Source organism: Cibotium barometz, chromosome 25 (assembly GCF_041138505.1).
Source record: "Cibotium barometz isolate CiBa-2024 chromosome 25, ASM4113850v1, whole genome shotgun sequence".
NCBI classification, from domain to species: domain Eukaryota; kingdom Viridiplantae; phylum Streptophyta; class Polypodiopsida; order Cyatheales; family Cibotiaceae; genus Cibotium; species Cibotium barometz.
In genome coordinates, this window is record NC_141070.1 from 35,729,458 (window position 1) to 35,750,944 (window position 21,487).

Sequence of the window (21,487 nt, forward strand, 5' to 3'; positions counted from 1 at the left end):
AGGCTGTGCACCAAAAGAGAGATTAAGCAGCAACAAACCCCTTAATTGTTCATACTCAACTCTTTCCTTCACTCTGAAAACATAGACCACTTCCACAGCTATTATGTAAAGTTGAGAGCAAGATAGTAGAGGCAAATGCTTTCCATCTTTTTGACATCTTTCAAAAGTGCCTTTACAGGCCACCTGGTGGTGGCAACAATCCTCCTTGAACTCATACTGTCATGTTACTCTAGTCTTGCAAAAGTGTGAGTCACTGGTTTCTTCCAAGGCTTCTTTAAAGTAGCAGCAAGTTTGGGAGGGTCATTTGTACCTGATGTTGATCTCCGTTCATCAAACCACTCCAAAATCCGTCTACGTGGAAGATTCGTGACCTCAACCAGACTTTGAACCATAGCATTCTGCATCATAAAGACAAAGTAGATTTTATCCACACCAGTCAAGTGGAACAAATTTTTGTGATAAAGTGCTTTCTAGTACCTTACAAGCCCCACAAGTTTTACACCAGGTGTGTAACCTTATCAAAAATTGATGCTTGGTTGCCTTAGGCTGCACGTTTCTCTTCAATTCACTTCCTTGGCAAACGATGTGGTCTAATCATAGTCATCAAAATATCCTGATGATAGCCCATAAAACCAGTTGAGAAGGGAAAAATGAAAACGACTATGACAGACTGTCAATGCCATGTCATCATGCCATATCATAGGGTTGATTATGTTCCATAGGCAAGGGCCAAAGCACTATCCTAGCTTGTATCCTAGTAAATCTCCTTTGACCTTTGCAAGGGTCTCCTTCCCTAGTGTAAAAAGAACATAAATGGCTTATCAATCTTTCTCAAAATCCTCCCAATCATACTTGGTAAGCATACCCTATTCACTAGTTGTAAGCCTCCAAAACACCTACAAGAACCCAGGACCACCTTCATGCCCTCAATATGAGGGTTTTACTTAACCAAATTGAGCGAGTCAACCAGACACCAAACATTCAATGACAGGACATCACTTCAAACTTGCTTTGAGGATCATTTCCTGGACAAACAAGACGCATCCGACAACGGCTTTACCATCGATGAAGGCAGAGTACAAGGCAGCATGTGCAGTCTATATGAATTAGGAGACTTCTTGGTGATGTTTCATGTGACCAGGATAAGGCAATTACTATACACTAAAGAGATCAGAGTTGCTTGGCAATGGCCAAGAATCCTATGTTCCATCCTTGAACAAAGCACATCATGGTTGAATACCATTTTGTTCACGAAAAGACCCTCACAGATAGGGTCTTCCTAGAATATTGTCCCACAAAGGACAATGTGGCCAACTTGTTCACATAGGCATTGCCTCAGAACCAATTGGAGCACCTCTTCACACAGGTTGGTATTGGCCGACAACCACGATTTGACAGGGGATGTTGGAATCCTTTGTATGGGCAGCTTTCATTTGTCAGCCTCCATGGAGGACAGTGAGAACATGCACCATTTAGGCATAGGTCATGGGCGTAGTATTTTTTTCAGAGTATAAGTGAAATGCATCCCAGATTATAGGCAAGATTTTGAGGGAGCCCTTGGAGGAAGAAAAAGTCAGCCCAAGAGGTTAAGAAATTCCACAAAATCACATCTGCACCTACCAAAGGTATGACAACAAAATCACACATGAATTCCGCATGCTGATTAACTAACTTAGCACTACGGTCTTCAGTCTTGCATACCTGTGCCTGCTTGCCTACTGTAGTTAACTATTAAGTGGACCTGCTGAGCAGCTCGCTCGGAGAGGACATCTTTGTGCCTAGTACCTACACCTTCAGGTATGGACCAACTTGGACAGATCTTTTGTGAAGCCATGCCAGCAAGACATGGGTGCCCAAGTGTGGACACAGGTGTCAATTTGGATTTGGCACACATGTGAAAACAATGTGAAAAAAGCAGGTAGGACCTGGCTGACAAGTCCTACAAGCCAACCCCACCACACACCCCCCCCCTCCCCTTCCCCTTCCCCTTCCTATAAATAGACCGTTTGGGCATGCAATTCGTTATTCAATTTTCCAGGAGTCTTTCCATCAGGAGCGCAAGTACAAATGCGATTTGGAGGGCTAGGAATCACATTTGCAGCTAGCGTTTTGCTGAGGAACAAGAGTCTAAAACACTTGCGTTGAGAGCTAGAGAGCATTTTTTGGGGGAATAGGTTATAGGAGTTGTTCAGACAATCATTGTAAGTATTCATCATCATTAATGCTAAGATTAGAATAGGATACTTGAGAATGCTTGTGTGATCTAAGTCATTTGTTGTTCACTCTATCTGTTCACACATGCCTTGCACTTGTAGTCTTACAATTGGTATCAAGGACTGCTAGGCTCAGACCAAAGACAATACCAGCCACTCAAGATTGTCTTCAAAATAGAAGTTTTCCTTGTCACAACTTGCATCGACGGAGGGTGAACATCCATGACATATGCCGGAAGCACGAACCATGTATTTGAATAAGCATGCTTAGTTCCATGTCTGCTGCCCTACTTGTGACCAAGTCAAAAGTGCTTGGGGATCGAGCCGAAGGATTTGAAGTGGAATCTTCAAAGTGCTTTTTTGCCTGGCAAATACTGCAAAACATTCACATTTACTGGCTTTCCATCCATGTCAAATGTATGCAATTGTTCATTTCATAGGTTTGAGTGCAACACCACCTTTACGATACTTGTTGCTTTACATCCCATATCTGTTAGTGTTAAGACGGCCTATAAAGAGGTGGCACCACAGAAATACTAGAGAGAGGTTTTGCACACATTTAGGATGGTTGAATGCAAGCAAGCCCATTTCAACACCCATGGATCCACAGAAATACTAGAGAGAGGTTTTGCACACATTTAGGATGGTTGAATGCAAGCCCATTTCAACACCCATGGATCCACAACAGGAACTTTCAGCACATGCTTCTTCATCGGTAATTCCCACCTTCTACATGAGATTAGTTGGCTCATTGATCTACTTAGCCAACACCAGACTGGACATCAATTATAGCTTAGGCAACAAGAGTTCTAATTTTTAGGAGAGAATTATTAAAAAGGTCTCTGAATTCTCAGATCTCTTGGCATTACCTAAATGAGAGGAGCCCTTTTGAGGGTTATGCTGATTTTGGATGACATGACATCTAGATACTAGACATTCAACTATAGGATATTGCTTTACACTTGGTTCGGGCCTTATGTCCTGGACAAGCAAGAAGCAATTAACTGAGCTCTTACATCGATGGAGGCAAAGTACAGGGCATCATGCCCAGCTACTTGTGAGGCTATATGGCTTAGGGGACTTCTAAGTTCTTGGTGATGTTGGTGTGAACAAAATGAGGCTACTACTACACTGACAATCAGAGTTGCTTGACAATGGCCAAGAATCTTGTGTTCCATGCTCAGACAAAGTACATCAAGGTTGAATACCATTTTCTTCAAGAGAGGACCTCACAAATGAACTCTTCCTGGAATATTGTCACATTAAGAACAATGTAGGTGACTTATCAATTGGAGCACCAACTCAAGCAAGTTGGTGTTGGCCCACAACCAAGATCTGAGAGGGGGTGTTAAAATCCTTTGTATAGGCAGCTCTCGTCTGTAAACCTCCATGGAGGATAGCAAGGATGTGCACCATTTAGGCGGCGGCGTATTTTATTTAAAGTATCGGTGAGATGCATCCTAGATCATAGGCAAGATTCTAAATAAGCCCTTGGAAGGAGGAAACGTTGCCCCATGAACTGCCTTACTACAGAGCCTAAGGAACCCCTTTACGAAGGAGGGTAAGAATGTGCCCCTGCTGCCCTATAAAAAGGCACCTCTCCCCTCCAAATCCTTCACTGAAAGGCCAAGATCCCACACCAGTGAAGAAGGGAAAGAAGTTCCTACGTGTTGGAGAGAAAAGTGGTTGCCTTGCTGACCAGTCAATGGTGGGGTCAGCTTTGGTGGATCAGCCACACCCAACTCTACCCATTGTCAGCATCCTGCCTACCCTGCCCACAGCCGGCTACTCCACTAGTTGTCCCACAAGTTTCTAAGCATGCGTAGCTTATCTATTCCCGATAATGTCCCTGAAAGTACAGCTGTGTCACAGTGCTACCACATGAACCAATAGGAGTGTGCACCTAAGACATAACATTTGATTCTGACAAGTGTAACTTAGTATGCACAGGTCTACAAGCATACCTGAGTGTTGGATTTATTGCACGTGATCAAATCCTTAGGCATTGCCAAACACAAAGTTAGCGTGAGGATGTATTAAGAATTGCATGCATAGGCATCCATATAAACCAGTATATGACAAATGTATTGTAGCGCGATAAATCAAACTTACAGTTGGTCGTTTTGTGCGTCTGTAAACACGCTCGAGTGTTGCTGTATGCACTTTTCGGAGTCTCTTTCCCTTAATCCAATCTCTGGGACCATAATTCCTCTTTTTCGGGTCATTGATGCCATTGAATGGTGAATGATCATTTGTTGTAGGCGCCTCTTGACTCGCATTAGAAACCGAATATACTAGAGATTCATCAGTCTCTTCATCATCATTAGTGTCTTCACCATCAGAAATTTCCTCCTCTTCATCTTCACTTGTGTCCTCTTCTTCTTTGTGAGCAATCATCAGCAGCTCTGGCGGGGGGCTCTTGAGAAAGAAAAGCACATCGTCTCGATCAAGCTGGAGCTCTGCAGCTAGGCTCTTAATCTGTAGCAAAAAAAGAAGGAAGTTCATGAAAACTTAAAAATCAATCAAAGGAGTACCTCTCTCTCTCTCTCTCTCTCTCTCTCTCTCTCTCATGGCGTGACGTTGTGCAAGCCCCCCTCCCTGCTCGCGCTGCGCGCTGGTGGTCTCTCTCGCCCTGCTCGTGCTGCAATACTCCCGCTCTCTCTCCGCTGCTCATGGCGTGACGTTGCGCAAGCCCCCCTCCCTGCACGTGCTGCGCGCTGGTGGTCTCTCCTCGCCCGCGCCTGTTTGTACCCACGTGCCCACGCTGCCCTGACTTGAGTACACTGTGTCCACCTGCCTTTTGCGACCCACCCTTGCTCAGGCCCCCAAGGAAGCAACCAGGGGGAAATAGCCACAATGAACCTACAGGAGCTGGAGGCATACATCAAGACAGTGGAGGATAACATAAAGAAGTCATTGGGCGAACAAAAGAAGGTGCTGGACAGGGTTCTGAACCAACATGAAAAACAGTTGGAAGGCCTCCGCAAGGAGATTCAGGGAAAGAACAACAAGATTGAAGAACTGGCAGCCCAGGTGAACCACCAGGAAGAGGTGATTCAGATGTTGAAAGAGACCCAGCTGCAACAAACAGGAATGCCAGAGGCTGCCCCAATGATAGGGGAACTCCGGGCAGAAATGGAAGCCCTAAAGGCTACAGTCAAGGACCATACAGTGCAGGAAGGGGAACTGAATATTCAGGAGGGTTTAAGGACTGACTTGGAGCAGTTGAAAGCTGCGAGTGATAAGCTGCAAGAAGAACTGCAGACCACTAAAAAAGATTGGGTGGAGGTGGTGAAGAAGCACAAACCCCCACAGAGCATCATACATGAGACTCTCGAGGAGGAGGAGAAAGACCCTCCATGAGCTGCTCTAGACCTACCTCGCCCGAGAGGAGTTATGTCGGACCGAGCCTCTGCACTCCAACGTGCCCAACATCCTCAACCCCCCCGTCGGCCACGATCACCTCATCAGCTCCAGATCCAGGACATGCTCCACCACCATCGAGCTACCTTTCCACGTGACATACCTAAGGGAGACGTCTTGGCCATACTCATCAACCCCATGCTTGATATTTTGGAGTGTGGTATACCATCTACTCAGAGCTGATGTTGCTCTCATGTTTCTATGTTCTTAGTATTCCATGATGAGTTTCCATGGACAGTTTTGTATCACCCCAGTGAGATAGCTATGTTTATGTTTTCTTTCTGTTTTATTTTCCATTCCATGATGAGATATGCCATGGACATTATTGTATCACTTTGGTCTCATAGGCCCATTGGGTCTTTAGCAGACGCTTAATATATCTTTCTTTCTTTCTCTCTCATGGACATGGTGAGCCTCTTGACCATCGTAGACTCCCCTATGCTGGATATTCTGGATGCATGAGGATGACACCATACACACATGAGATCTCCTTTGTATTGATATGGAGGTGGACTTGCACATGTATTTGCATGCTCACTATGATGATGTTGATGCGGCAAACATACAGCTAGTCTTTTCCTTTTTCATCAGAGAAAAGATTCTTCCATTTGTTAAAAACAATCAGCCCAAGGCTAAGATGTACATGCTTAGAGCCCTCAAAAGAGGTAAAGAGAAAAGCTAGTGGAGGTGTTCCCTCCATGGCTGGCCACTCTCAGCGGGAAACTACCTCGAACAATTGGGGCGGGGGAGGGGGGAGGGGGGAGGGGGAGAGCCAAACACGACGCCTGTGATGCCAAGAGATCTCGTCGGCCCTATCAGAGACAAAGGGACCTTGGTACCATGTTGTTAACCCTTGCTGAAGACCTCTAGGGCGTTGATGCCGGTCACCATATCATTTTCACCACCTTGGCGCAGGAATGTACGAAATTCACTTGAAAACCATGTTTTGAATATTTTGTGTGTGCTCGTCGCTTGTATATTAAAGGCGCACCACAGGAGTTTAGGTGGAGAGTGCTAGCATTAGAATAGGTGTCTACACTAGCTAGAGTGGCCAAATGAGCCCGACAACCAAACTTTTAACTTTGGCCGCCCAAGAGTGTGAACCCTAGAGGTCACCTACAAAATCTAAAATGTAACTCTCATGACTCATTCTCTTATGCAACTAATAAAGTGCTATTCTTCTCTACTCTCTTTCTCTCTTGTGTCTTGCTTGCCCTTGCCTAATTCAATTAGAGTTGTTATATGCTCATTGTGTATATGTGAGTGTATGTGAGAGAGAGAAATTAAGTGAGAGGAGGGTCGAGCTTCCTTTGGAGTGCGACGGCAGAGTGGAGCTTTGGAGTGTGACTATGCGGCAACATTGTCTTCTACGAGAATCCGATCACAAGTATTCACGAGGTGAGTGACACACCTTGCCCATGCAATTGTGAGCTAGGCCATGGCATATTGGCTTCTCGGTTGAGCTGTTTTATGCTCCCAAGTGTGGTTGGGCAAAGCCCCACGACATTGGTTTCTTCCTGTACTCTTTCTATGGTGCAAGGACTTCCCATAAGTGGCACACAAAAAAATTGTGTTTTCTACACATTCTGCATTTTTGCATTAGTGTAATTAACGCAAGTTAATTAAACTTAATCCTCTCTAATATGATCATCTTGACTAGTTGTCCGTATTTAATGCGTGCAGGCTTTTAGACAACTAGCCCAAAAAGTCTAAAAGTCTGTCAATACTCATTTTCGGGTAAATTTTGAGCGACTGGACGCATTTAATACGTGAAAGCCTAAGTCCAAGATTCTAGGAAAACCCTTTTTTGGTAAACCGAAAATTGAAACCGTAAACAATAAACCAAAAAACGTAAAAAGTAAAAAATAAATAAAGTATAAAATAAATAAATAAGAAAAGGAAAAAAGAGCAAAGGTAAAAGGTCCAAGGACAAGAAAAGAGAGTATAGAAATTTTTGGGAAAGTGCACGCACAAACTTGCCTAATATGTTTTTTTAGGCTATTGCGATCGTGTTGACACAACTTGCGTGACACTAAAAAAAAAACATTTTTACATAGTTGAGAAGCTTTCTTAACAATGGGGGCCAGCGCCCAGAGCACTTGACTAACCCGAAAAAAGTATTTTTTGTGCCAGACGGGTTAAGAAACACCAAAAATGTGTTTCGGAAAAGTTTTGAACAATCCAAAAAAAAATCTATATATATATCTATATATCTATATATATATATATATATATATATATATATATATACATATATATGTATATGTATATGTATATATGTATGTGTGTGTGTGTGTGTGTGTGTGTGTATATATACACACACACACACACACACACACACACATACATATATACATATACATATACATATATATATATATATATATATATATATATATATATATGTATATATATATAAAGAAAAAAAATCAAAATTTCTTAAACTTGTCCGGAACATCCGTAGGGTCTTCAAACACCCCATATTCACATGCACCTACGATCTGGGAGTGTATTAGAGGCCTATTTAGGCGATAGTGCATCTATCGAGCTAGGTGCGTACCAACCTACACTAGGCTCTAGACCTTCGGTCGTCGGAACCCAATTTAGCATTGTACAAGGACTTGCACTAAGGATCAATGATGCTTCATCAAATTTCCCCAGTCCCAAGAAGTGAGAACCCTAACCAAGCCTCACCAGTCAAGTCAACTACCAATCTTTTTGACCGCGTAGCTAGCTACCTCAGAGGTTCGGCCTCAACCGCTACCTCTGAACCAAATCTTACTGCATACAGACCCTATGATGAAGGAGTTGAGATAAACTCCAGAGAGACACTTGGTGTGCTCTCATTGTTACAAGCAAGGAGAGTTCATATTGATATCCATGTCCATACAGCTCCTATTATACCTGCTCTACAACTGTGACCATTGAACCACCCCTTGCACAAGTACTTATGCCTAATGGTACGACATTAGAAGAAGTGCAAACAGTAGAGGTACTAATCCAGGTTGCCAGAGCAAAGGAAGAAGAGACTTTGCAAGTGGCACAGCAGTGATTAGCAACCCAAACAGCCCAGTACGTCCAAAACGAGTCCCAAGCAAGGATTGCGCATGTAGTGTCAGACAATCTTGACACAAGCAATAACATTGTCTACTTTGGTGAAAGAGTAGGCTTACAAATCATGGATCAACGTCTTCTCACAAATGATTGGAAGTATGACGCATCAACAGAGACTTGTGGATTTTGCCACAGACCAAGCTTATGGTGTTAGTTGAAAAGGGATTGTCCAATCAATATCTGGGGCCATAACAGAGGACTGACGATTACAGGATATCTGCAATTGCATATATAGGATCATTGAACATGAAAGGATCCAAAGACCTATGGTGCAAGTCGGGACCTCCAAAGCAAGAATGTCCATGATGAGTGAAATGGTAACACCTCCTATGAGCCCAGTGGATCCTACTTTTGTAGTATCACCCGACTACACAATGGACCAAGCCTCAACTATTGCTATTCTTCCTCTACGTTACACAGGACTCCAAGAATCTACAAGCACAGACTTCACATTCCAAGACCGTAGTAGAAAGGTACCAACCCAAGATGATGTTAGCACAATTCCAGATTCTGTGGTAATGGGTTCTACACCACTCATAACGACACCACCTGTGACCAACCATCTAAGATTGCCCATTAGTTTCATGCCCTCGGTTACAACTATGGCAACCACGGTTGCAACAGTCACTCTAACAATGGCTCGAGGCCTAGTTAACACATCCACCTCATTAGCTAGGGCCGCAAAAGAAGGAACCTTCACCCAAGATCCTCGATTCCTTGCATCTTTCTCTACTTTGCCAATGCACCCTAGAGCAAGGGGGATATCCTCACAAATGACTAGACCAGTAATGCCCTTGGCTCATACGCCAATCGATACCTATGGGAATTCGTCTACAACCTCCCACCTATCGGACTCATGTTACTCCTCCGGGATTCATGCCATTACACCCTCACGCAGCACGTTTCATACCACATGTTGCCCCTGCTATACCAATACCTCCAGCAACAACCCTTCCAAACTGATCCAGTAGCCTTTGCGCAAGCATTGGGGAGAGCTATGGTTGAAAGTATAGGACCAATCATGAGAGATAACGGACGGAGTAGCTTTGGAAAGGCTGCACAAATCGCGAAGCTTACGCACAAGTTCAATGGAGAGAGTGATCCTAGAAGACATCTCGAGGTCTTCGATCAAGTTTGTGAGGCCTTAGGTGAGAGGAATGAGCTTGCAATGACCAACACATTTAGCCTTACACTAGATGGCAAGGCTGGTATCGAACTCTAAGAGTTGAGGCTGGTATCGAACTCTAAGAGTTGAAGAACGTCTAAACTTTACTGAGATCGAAGGTTATTCCTAAAGCAGTTTGTGTGTGAGGGAGCTATGTGGAGTGTGGCTTCACAGTTGCACAAAGCTAAGAGAAAAGAAGATGAGTCAGTGAGAGATTTTATTAGTCGTCTTAAGCATTTGAACTCTCGTTGTGCTCTATATGAGCGCTTTTCCAACAATCAACTGCTTGATCGATTTATCCATAAGCTTAAACATAAACATATCCATAATGGTTTGGTAATTAGAGATATCACCACCTGGGAGGACGTCACGACTAATGCCATCCAACTTGAGAATAACTTGATGATAAAGGGAGTAAGAGCTTCAAATTCTAAGTCTACTACGTCAGCGGTCGTAGCACCACCACCGCGAAAATGACTTGGACTAACTTCTCAAAAGCCCTCCAAGAGGAAATGAAGGCTACCAAAGCTTCGGACAATGTGCACATGTACCCTAGGACAGATCTACATTGGTGTTCCATTTACCATCAATGACATACCACTAGCGAATGTCCAATTTTAAGAGCTTGTTACAATGGTAACTGTAGCTTTTCTGGACGCTATGGTCACGAAGCCCGAGATTGCCGAGCACGCCTACAGGCTATTGCTGATACAACGAGACCACAGCTAGCATTGCCGGCACCGCAACAAATGCAGCCCTCTGTCTTGTAACAAGTCAAGAACATCCCACGTAACAACTCCTATCAAAGGACATGCACCATGCACCCAATGTGTCATTGCCTCCACCAGTCTTGGGACCGCAAGCATGCTGCGATGGGAAGGGGCCGGAACATTAACGACACAGCTAGAAGAATGCCTCTTCAATGTTACCACTGTCAAGGTCCCCATCGAGTTTCGGAATTCCTGCTGAAGTTTCCTCAACAGTATCCTCAAACATACCACCGGCTACTTGTAACCGTTGTGACATAGAGCATTGGATTAAAGACTGCCCCAAGAAGATTGTGGTGACAAGTCCACGACGAGACCCATCATAGTTATATGGTAGTAGAGAAGAGAAGAAGATAGAAGACAATTCAGCCATCCATCTCTCTTGTGTCTCGCACTCTCTTGTGTGTTAAGTAATCAAACTCAAAGGCAAATCCTAAAAAATCTAGATCACACATCTTTGAATACTATCACCCAGCTATACAAGCCCAAAACCAACATGTTCTCAAGCAATGATCTGTGGCCTCGGTAGCAGAATCTAGGAAGAAGAAGGGAGACATGAGACAAAATCCGTTAAGAATGGAAACCAAAAAGAAAAATCTTGGAATGCCTCATGAGCTAGTCTTCATTAGGGACCTAGATAAGGACTCAGACTCCTTGGACACAAGGGCCGATTCTGAACAAGGTAGGGAAATACCCTCCAAAACCAAGAGCACGAGGAAGGAGACCCCACAGGAACCGGTAATTCCTGAAACTAGATCACACATGACAAAACTTCGCTGTTATCCTGACCCTCAAAAGAAGATTAAGCAACTCCAAGAATTTAGTGATTTAGTTACAAAAACACAAGAGGAGCTTGAACCAAAACCCAAGCAAGTGAGAGTCTCAGATACTATACACCCTAGTACCTTAACGTCTACTACTGAGATTCGCAAACCTCTAGATGTGCCGAATGTCATCATGGAAGAGACTGAGGCCTCCACCTCTCATAATTTGATCCCTGATTGGTTCAAGGAACAACTACCATATGGAAATCCTGAGCCCATCTCCGAGATGGATTTTTCGGTCTCACCGACACCTATTTATGAAAAGGAGGTCATAAACGCACCACTAAATATCCCCAAATTGTTAGACGTTATGACCTCATAAACCAGTACAACTAGAACCGCCTGATTGAGTGGAGATCCTAAATTGTTTGAAGCGATGAGAGCTCTCCTTAATGAAGAACTCAATGTCGGATTACCACCATTTGCTGACATGCATAAGCCATGTCCCCAATATACAATGGAGACACCTCGTGTTGTACCCGAATCAATAGTCCCAGTGGAAGAAGAAAATACCAAACCTATGGACCGAGAAGTGTCAACAAGCTTATGACGCGCTAAAGCAAGCCTTGGCTAGTGCTCCAATCTTATGAACACCTAACCGGGGGAGTCTAAGCACACTAACTTTAAGGACCTATTGCACATCATACAAAGTTACAATTGGTTGCACGCCATTTAAGATGGTGTATGGACTTGAGACACTAATGCCTTGGAAGTTCATGATCCCTGGCTTAAGGGTAGTTGTAAGTGAAAAGCTTGATGGTAATGAATTGGCTGACTGATTGTTTGTTTTAGAACAACTTACGGAGGAAAGATAAATTGCAGTGCAAAACATGCTAACAAAAAAGGACCGAAGAAAGTCCAAGTTACAAGTTACCCCAAAATGGATCCCCAAACACTTATTGAAAGCTCAAGGCTACTACAAGGATAGCCATTGTATTTGGATACCAAAACATAAATGTATATCACTAGTCTCACTGTTGCCGCTTACAAATTCTCAAGTCCCTCAGTGATGGATAAAAGCTTCAATAGCTCAAAGGTCATCATAGGGAAAGCTAATGTAAAAGAACCTTCACTACCAATGTCCAAACAAGTCTGGATCCCAAAGAGATGATTATTGATGGTTTCTCTTATGCATACCTGGAACCTTTGCTCCCTTTGCTAAGCTGATAGATTTGTTGTTGCCACCAAGTCCATTGAAATAATCACCATTAAGTCCATTGAAATCATCATCATTAAGTACTGTCATTAGAGGCCAAAATGCAGATGGTGCAAACTATGGATACTGATCGTATCACTAATTGAGTATCTCTCTAACATGACCTTGGGTGAATACAGATCATTGATTACCTCTACTCGGCTTACCATAATTAGGTTAATATCATTCCACATTCCTATAACTCATATCAAGAGGGATCTTGTGTTAGTGTTGCTACCCTCTAGTGTGAGTACTTTATAGCACTACACCTCTAGAGCGAGTACTTTATCGCACTACCCTCTAAAGCAAGTACTTTATAACACTACACACCAATAGATGCAAGGGATTCCACAATACCCTTTATCTTCAATGCATATTCATTCATAGACATGCTCTTTTTCTCCACAGTATGAAGTTCATTCTTCAACTGTATCTTACGTGCCTTGGTATTTGTTTCATAGAGTTTTACCAAGGTGTCCCACGCCTCCTTGGGGGACTTGGCATCCTGAATGTGCCCAATCATGGTGTCCTGTATAAGAAACAGCTGGAAGAGGCAGGCGACCAATACTCTCCTGCATTTCCACTTTCCCATCTTCCGCTCCCACTTTCCCATCTTCCGCTGTGCATTATTTCACCTTACCCTTTATTGTAGTGCGCTACCAGGTCGGCAACTCTTTTTGGTACTGGTTCCTGATCCAAATTCTATCTCAGCAGACATATGAGTCCATTCCATCTGCATAGATCAACTTGTCTTCTCTTTTCTGTTCAGCGCTACACCAGTCTGCCCCTGGGATAAGCTTTTCAGCACTGACCAGTTTATGGAATCGTGCACAAAGAGACCCCAAAATCAGGGTTGACTTGTCTTGAAAAAGAAGCTGAGGGGAGGGGTTGAGGATGGGCATTTTCTCCAACAGATATCTGGAACAGTCCCATAGAGTTGCCTTAGGCAACTTCACAAAGACATACAGTGTTCTCTTATGCAGAGTCACAGGGACTTGACAGCAATAACCGGTCATCGACATTCACTAATGAGATATTAATTGTTGTCCATTAAGCTTTCTTTTCACTTTTGCACATATACTCAGACATGTCAGAAGTCAAGGGATGAAGGATGCAACCGGGAGCATGTAGCCTTACTAGATGGAGAGAAGAATTAGATAAATGATAATGTATGGTCCAAAGGTCAAACTAGCATGTAAAAGGTAGCAAGCAGAGCATTTACCCAGCCAGGAATCTACCTGGAGCAACTCGTGAAGTGCAAGTGGATGGTAGGTGCCAGAAAGTCTTCAATCAGCATTGATGAGGGCTACAATCATGGAGGTAAAGGCTAGATGCAAGGGAGCTAATTAAGCACGATTAGAGACAAGCCATTGAGCGAATCACATGTACTCTGAACCTATTTAAAGAGGCCCAAGCTAATGGAAATTGGGGCTTTTGATCTATACCCTCATTGTGCCATTTTTGCTAATCATTTTCTCAGTTCTCATTAGCCTTCTCCTATGGCATGTGCATGATGCCTTAGGATATTACACTCCCTTGGCATAAAATTCATGTGAACCGATGCTCATGTTTTGCTCTTGGAAAACTTTACAAAGATGATATTGGGACTTTTGTGATTGCAGGTAATCTGTGCTAGTCAGAAGATCGCGATCAGTTCTTACGAAAGTCAAGTCTAAAGTCTCCTCAATGCTTGCATCTAGAGGTGTAAAGTAGTTATCTGTATAAAAGGGATGGAGACTACCAATATACAGCTTGCTCAATAAAAATTAGCACAGTCAGATTCAAAGGCCAAAAAATGCAATTGAACATGGGCATCCAGTTTCTCCCCATCGATGTATTTTACATGAAAATATCTTGATTGTACCTACTGTGCATGACAGCCTACAGCGATCTTCAAAAAGCAAGAAAAATAATTTTATTCTGCAAAGAAATGCTTAGGGTCTTGAAAGTAGCCAAGCATGAAGACTCACATTTACTTTCCTTCTGCCAAGCTCTGCGGCAGCTGCCAATTTTTTGAGCTGCCACCTCTGCAAACTGACTTTCCTGGGTTCTTCGAAATCATCGTCACTAAAATCTTCTTCATCATCCTCATCATCATACACATTGTCTTCCTCATCATTGTTCTCATCATCACCATTATCAAACTCTTCTACCATGTCTTTGCCATGAGCTCGTACAACATTATTCAGCTTGTCAGCTGTATCAATGCTTGAAGCACTTGATAACTCCGTAATAACCGAGTCCAGCTCTCTTTCAAAGTTCACCACATCTTCTTCTGTTATGTCTTCGCCATCAACATCCTCGGTGTCATTCTCTAAATCTATCTCTAGTTGTTGGAACAAAGATTCCCACGCATCATCAGTGCTTACTTTTTTCGGCTTCTGCAAAGTTCACAGATCCAAGGTTATATAAGAGAGCTAGCTTACAGTATAATGCATTAAATGCATCTCTCTCTCTCTCTCTCTCTCTCTCTCTCTCTCTGGGCTTACGTAGTATGCAGCCCCTTTTTTCCTCTTTCCATGTTCTGATTTTTAGCCTATTCATGGCACACTTGTACCACAGTCTACTGCTTGGCCTCATAGGTTTTTTGGGTCTTCCAAAGATGAAGAATCTCTCTCTCTCTCTCTCTCTCTCTCTCTCTCTCTCTCTCTCTGTGCGTGTGTGGAAAAAAAAGTGCTAAATTTGAACGTACATACACATCCATTGTCAGGTTCTTGTAATGATAATACATACATACGTGCACACACGTACGCATAAATGCATAAAAGCATGCGCGCATACATACATAAGTGGGCACATACACACAAATGTACATACATACACACAACATAATACATACACGTAAACGCACGGAGAGACAGAGAGACACGCCTTGCCAAACCCTGTAGATACAGTAGACTTGCTTTTGCTCTTTCTTTGAGAAGCTGAAACGATGAAGGGTCGGGCAGAGAGAGCGGAATTCAATGAGGTCTTCAAATAACCAGAAAAAGAGCAGCTGCTGGAAAGCTGCTTGGAATATTGAGGAATTGGGGTACTCAGAACGGAGAAGCAAGCCTCCCCCGCCATGGCTCGCTCTCGCGGCGCGCGCTCTCGAGTCTCGTCTATCGCCTAATGAGCATCAAAACTCTAATTATTATTTTTTTAAATTGGCTGAAATTAGAAAGTACAACACAACACACAACCGCTTGCACAATAAAATATATAAAAAAATTTAATGAAGCTTTATGCTACCAGTTAATAATAGGGAACCAAATAAAATTGCATTTCCATTAAATACATTACTTTAGTTTTTCAAGAATAAGAGTATTTTTTTAAGGTTTCATTTTAGTATGTAATGATTAATGCTTTTAAAAAGTCAATACAATCATGCTTTCTATTTGCATGCAATTATCCCCATCCTTTCTATTTAAGGTCTCATAATTTATTTAGTATGTAATGATTAATGCTTGAAAAAGTCAATGAAATGATGACCCTCCTTACCCTTTTCTATCTACATGCATTCACCCATATCCTTTCTGTAAAAGGTCTCACAATTCTCTACAGAAAGGCCTGAAAGGGCTTATTCTACGAGTGGGAGAGAAAGGAGGAGGAGAGAATTCTTAGAGAAGAGGGGACGTGTTATCGTGTGTGAAGGGTGAGTAATCATTATTATTAGTTGGGGAGTGGGGAGTTAATTCGACACTTGTGGGGATGCATTGTGCGTGCATGCACGCCCAGGATTCTTAGATGCATGGTGTTGAGGAGGATGGCGAGGGCTAGGGGGATTAGGGTCTTGAGGAGACAGAGGACATGAAGAGGCATCGCGAAGAAGAAGCTGGTGAGAGGGAGAGAAAGAAGAACGCTCCCGACTAGCTTAACGAAAGGCTTCAAGCGCATGCCCAAATTCAAGAAAGCAAGGTATGCTTGAGGGTGAATCCTGAGCTTACCAAGCATCATATTGATCTGTTTCTCTGTTTTCGCAATGTACCATGATTTTATTATGTCCTGGTAAACCTCCTGCTAAGTCTGAGGTAGGTAGGTGGTTGCAAGAAGAGAATGTGCATAATAGAGTGGTATCCTATGTGTTTTATCTCGGGAAAGGTTTTTTTAACGTGTTGTTCATCAAAGCACAATCTGTTTTAGAGTTGTTTCTGAAGTCGCCACTTTTCATGGGTCATAGATTGGTGCATGTCTTCCCTTTTGATCCTTTGTTTAATGTGAGGAGGAGCCTTCAGGAAGCCTGCCCTATTTAGGTGGAAATATCCGGTCTTCCTCCCTAGCTTAGACCTACATTACGGGATGTAGCTAGAGCACTGGGCCCTGTGCTATATTTACCTGGTGTGACGACGCAGGGGGTAGGTAGGCCAACAGTGTTTTGTATATCGTGGAACACCAGGATTGAGACTCCAAAGTCAATAGAAATTAATTTGAGAGAGTTGGGCAAGTTGAAACTAGGTCTTAAGTTTGGCCCTTTCTCGAGAGCCTATTTTTTTTAAGTGGGGGGGTTTTGGTCACATCGCTAGAAACTGTGTTGAGGAGGTGCTTGAAAAACCTTAAGGTGAGGGAAAGACAATAGGATAGGGGGTGAAAATAGTGTTAGAGAGACTCAACCTATTGCTGGTCAAGTGGAGGAGGGGTCATAGATTGGTGCATTTCTTCCCTTTTGATCCTTTGTTTGATGTGAGTAGGAGCCTTCGGGAAGCCTGCCTTGTTTGGGTGGAAATGTCCGATCTTCCTCCCTAGCTTAGACCTGCCTTATGGGCCCCTTATGGGATGTAGCTAGAACACTGGATCATGTTCTATATTTACCTTGTGACAACACAGGGGGTAGGTAGGCCAACATTGTTTGTATATTGTGGAACACTAGGATTGAGACTCCGAAGTCAATAGAAATTGATTTGGGAGAGTTGGGCAAGTTGGAACTAGGTCTTAAGTTTGGCCCTTTCTTGGGAGCCTGTTTTAAGTGTGGGGGTTTTGGTCACATTGTTAGAAACTATGTTGAGGCGGTGCTTGAAAAACTTGAAGGTGAGGGAAATATTATAGGAGAGGTAGGGAGTGAAAATAGTGTTCGAGAGACTTAGCCTATTGCCGATCAAGTGGAGGAGGGTAAAGGTAAGGAGAAAGTTTCTGAAGATGAGAAGGGGCATTCAGAGGGGAATTGGGTTAAGCCAAAAGGGAAATTGAATCTTAAACATACTAAGGATGAATCTTAAACTTTAATATGGTGGATAATCTTGTAGTAGATAGGAGTGGAGGGAGTTCCATTTTGATGGGGCATGAGAAAGGTAAATGGGATGAGCTGAGAGGGGAAATGGGGTTGGTGGATGGGTGGTCTTTAGGGGATTGGAGGGATTCTCCTGGACACACATATTTTAGTTTTCAATATTTGAGCTCCTCTTATAGACTTGATAAACTATTCTTCAATCAACAAGCTTCATGGGTACCACACACTTTAAGGGTGGTAATTGACTTAAGCTCAGTGATGTCTGATCATATGTCTCTAAAGTGGAGCTGGCATTATAAGGATTTGGGAAAGGCTGAGATGGATCAGTTTCCAACTAGAAAGTTGAGAGTTAATAACCTCTTGCTAAAGGATAATCTTTTTATTGACTATACTAAACAAGCCATTAACAGGTTAAACGTCATAGGAATGATTGCAGGGTCATGGAGAAGGTTTGCTAATGAGATGCAAGGAGTCATTAGGGTTGTAGGGAAATTAAGAGTTGAGGAGAAGAGACATGAAAGGAGATATTGGACTAGACAGTTGGAATATCTTCAAAGGAAAAGACAAGTTGATGGTCTTACTGAAGAGGAAGTCACTTAATTTTTTAGATGTTAGAATGCTTTGAAACAAGAGGATGAGATGGCTGCTAGAAAGGAAGGAAATTGGATTAGGAGGAAAACATTTAACAATAGTAGGAAGCCTGAAAACTTTTTGTTTAAGCTGGCAAGAGAGAAGAGTCAAATGACAATGTTCATGTGTGTATACATTTGTGTGTGTGTGTGTGTGTGTGTGTGTGTGTGTGTAAGAGAGAGAGAGAGAGAGAGAGAGAGAGAGAGAGAGAGAGAGAGAGAGAGAGAGAGAGAGAGAGCACAAGAGCCAAATGACAATGTTCATGATGTCGGTCAAGTGAGTCAATGGCCTTCAAATAATAGTGGACAAGTGGCACCATTGCACAATGATGACAATGATGCAAGCTATGATGGACACTATGGTGAAGGGTTTTGATCATTTGCATGATGGCTTACATTCATTACAAAGCCCACCCTCCAACATGCTGAGGCAACTTGCACACATGAGATGCCAAGAAGGGATGACCATGCAAATATGGGCTTCAATCCACAAGTCACATTTACTTCCCAAGTAAGGTTTGCAAACAAGGAGAATCTCTCGCTTACATTCCCTCCAAGTGGTGCTTCGTAAATAAGGAACAAAGGGAGGGTGTAGTGATTGAGCCAATAGATAATTCTTGGGAGAAAGGCTTAATGGTAGACCAACATCCAAGGATGCACAATGCTCCTACCTGAGACCATGAAGATGAGTTTAAGGGCATCAAAGACAAGTTAGTATTGCCCAAGTTCAATGGTGAAGGCAATACAAACGAGGAGTTTGAAACAAGATGGACTTGTACTTTAAACTTAACCCCCGTATAGAGAGGGCCAAGGTGTGGTATGCCATTTTGCATCTTGGGGGTTATGCTAACACTAGGGTTGTGACATCTTAGCACCAACAACTACGTGATCAGTTCATGGGATGTCTTCAAGGAGAAAATGTGCAACACATTCACCTCAAAGCTTTAAAAGGAGAATCTACTTCCTCAATGGTACAATTTGGAACAACTTTATGAGAGTGTGAGAGAGTACTCACAATAATTTTTTAAGCTATCTTTGGAGGTGGAAGGCATCAATGAAACAACAAAGATGATGAACTCTGTCAAAGGGCTATGAAGGGACATAAGGGTGGATGTCAAAGCTCAATGACCCTAAAGCTTGAGTGAAGCTATGATGTTGGCCGAGATTTATGAGAACAAGTATACCACTTCTATGTTCCCAAAGCCTCAATCAAAGGGGATTCATCATCTACTCTCTTGGGAAAGTGGTTTTCATGTAAATAATCCTATTCTTAAGCACCCTACAACGTATAGTAAGGGTGACAAAGGAAATTTCAGATTTAGTGGCACTACCCAAAAGTCAAATCATGGTGATCACAAGTTTTCAAATGTGGTTAACAAGAGCATTGTACTTCAGGAAGACAAGATCCATGACTTAAAGAGCAAGGGCCTATGCTATGAATGTGGCAAGAAGTGGAATAAGGAGCACTTCAAGGTTTGCAAGGCAAAGGAAATGTCATTGATCCTGATCCTCACAGAAGCCAATCATGAATGTGTGGAAGAAGATGCTAAAATCTTTGATAATTGCTATGAGATGGTGGAGGAAGATTTCCTTTTGATCCAAGTGGTAAATGCAACAAAAAATCGGATTATGATGATGGATATCCAACTATGTGTATGAAGATGCCAAGTTATGTGCCTTATCCTATGAAGCATTTGCGGGATACAAAAGTGATAAAACTATGCATCTCAAGGGAAGCATTGATGGAAGAGTGGCATATATAGTTGTTGATTGTGGAAGCTTGCGTAGTTTTTTGAATTAAAAGTTCTTGCAAAAGTTGAGAATGCAACCCATTAGTGTTGAAATATGGTGCCCGTCATGTTATGTATGGGGCACATGTATGTGAGAGTAAGGTAGATGGAGCCTAGGATGATATGAAACTGGAATGGGTGAAAGCTAAGGTTATTAGGGGATGTGAATGGATGAATGGATGAATGTAAAGGGTGAAGTCAAAGGTCAAAGAGGTAGCACATGGAAAGTGCAAAGAGGCACATGTAGTATGAGAATTTATGGACACATGGATGGCACAAAGTAGCACATTTGGGAGCTTCATGAGAGCTATAAAATGATATATTCTTGGCTCATTTGAGTGTGTGATTAATGTGAGATTATGTGTGCTTTTGTGTCTATCTTATGCTCCCAGTATAGTGCTTAGTCACTAGGTTAATTACATTTTAATCAAGGTGTTAATCTCATTATTATGTCTATGATTATCTTTGAGCCACCATAGCCATGCTTAGATCCATATGTTTCCTAACATGGTATCATAGCCATGGTGGTCCATAAGCTATGGTTAGGAGGATAAGATTAGGATTTCTCTTATCATTAAAGTCTTAGTTAGCATGTGATTAAGCCTCCATTTCATTAACTTCCTTCTTGTATTTAGAGAGAAAGAAGAGGAGTTATCGTGCAGTTCGTGACATAGTCTTCATCTCAGTATAACAAGCTCTATAGACATCGCATTTTTTATATTGGCATCATAGTAGCAACAAGATCATTGGTATGGTGTCCTTATGTTGTGCTGGCCGCATTATCTGCAATGTGCAAGACACAAGAAATAGACCAACAACAAGGTGCCCACCATTAGACGAGAAAACAAGAAGCATATCTTAGGCAACATCGTGCATATCAAGCATATCATGCAGCTAACAATAGGAGCTTGGGTAGAAAAGTGCAGAGTCAGAATAGAGTGGCATTCAACGCATCCTCCTTGTTGGTAGAGCTGAGTTAACAGCAAATTGAGAGAGAGAGAGAGAGAGAGAGAGAGAGAGAGAGAGAGAGAGAGAGAGAGAGAGAGGTATCCCTCATTAAATCTATAGCACAGCAAAAACGGCATCATCACAAAAGCAAGCATCACATTAGCACCATTGCGTGGGTAGCCGTGCACCATTAGCACCATTGCGTGGGTAGCCGTG

The 21,487-nt window shown here is 42.7% G+C and overlaps 1 protein-coding gene across 5 annotated transcripts; it reads right to left on the reverse strand.

The window, feature by feature from the left end:
* Window positions 1–126: 126 nt before the first annotated feature.
* LOC147624509 (protein OVEREXPRESSOR OF CATIONIC PEROXIDASE 3-like) lies at window positions 127–15,826 on the reverse strand. 5 transcript variants are annotated; one of them, XR_015269104.1, is made up of 5 exons: window positions 15,573–15,826; window positions 14,672–15,082; window positions 4,326–4,691; window positions 478–613; window positions 275–398 (listed from the first exon to the last, which is right to left on the reverse strand). XR_015269104.1 is itself a non-coding variant. In XM_086819530.1 (5 exons), exons 1-5 carry the CDS (start codon window positions 15,765–15,767, stop codon window positions 2,561–2,563), a joined length of 1,032 nt encoding a protein of 343 aa, XP_086675656.1. In that variant the 5' UTR covers window positions 15,768–15,826; the 3' UTR covers window positions 1,975–2,560. The 5 variants fall into 5 exon arrangements, 3 of the variants coding, with proteins under 3 accessions (XP_086675655.1, XP_086675656.1, XP_086675657.1); XR_015269105.1 differs by having other exon boundaries at window positions 287–398; window positions 515–613; XM_086819530.1 differs by lacking the exons at window positions 275–398; window positions 478–613 and adding exons at window positions 1,975–2,587; window positions 4,178–4,210.
* Between the last annotated feature and the right edge of the window lie 5,661 nt (window positions 15,827–21,487).

Bases quoted from the DNA above. Each gene is read 5' to 3' on its own strand.
- LOC147624509 (XM_086819529.1), bottom strand. From the start codon at position 15,767: ATGGCGGGGGAGGCTTGCTTCTCCGTTCTGAGTACCCCAATTCCTCAA. The intron at 15,083-15,572 runs GCGTGTCTCTCT...TGAACTTTGCAG, and splicing joins TATCTACAGGGTTTGGCAAG to AAGCCGAAAAAAGTAAGCAC. The intron at 399-4,325 runs GTAAGTTTGATT...TTTATGATGCAG, and splicing joins GACGCACAAAACGACCAACT to AATGCTATGGTTCAAAGTCT.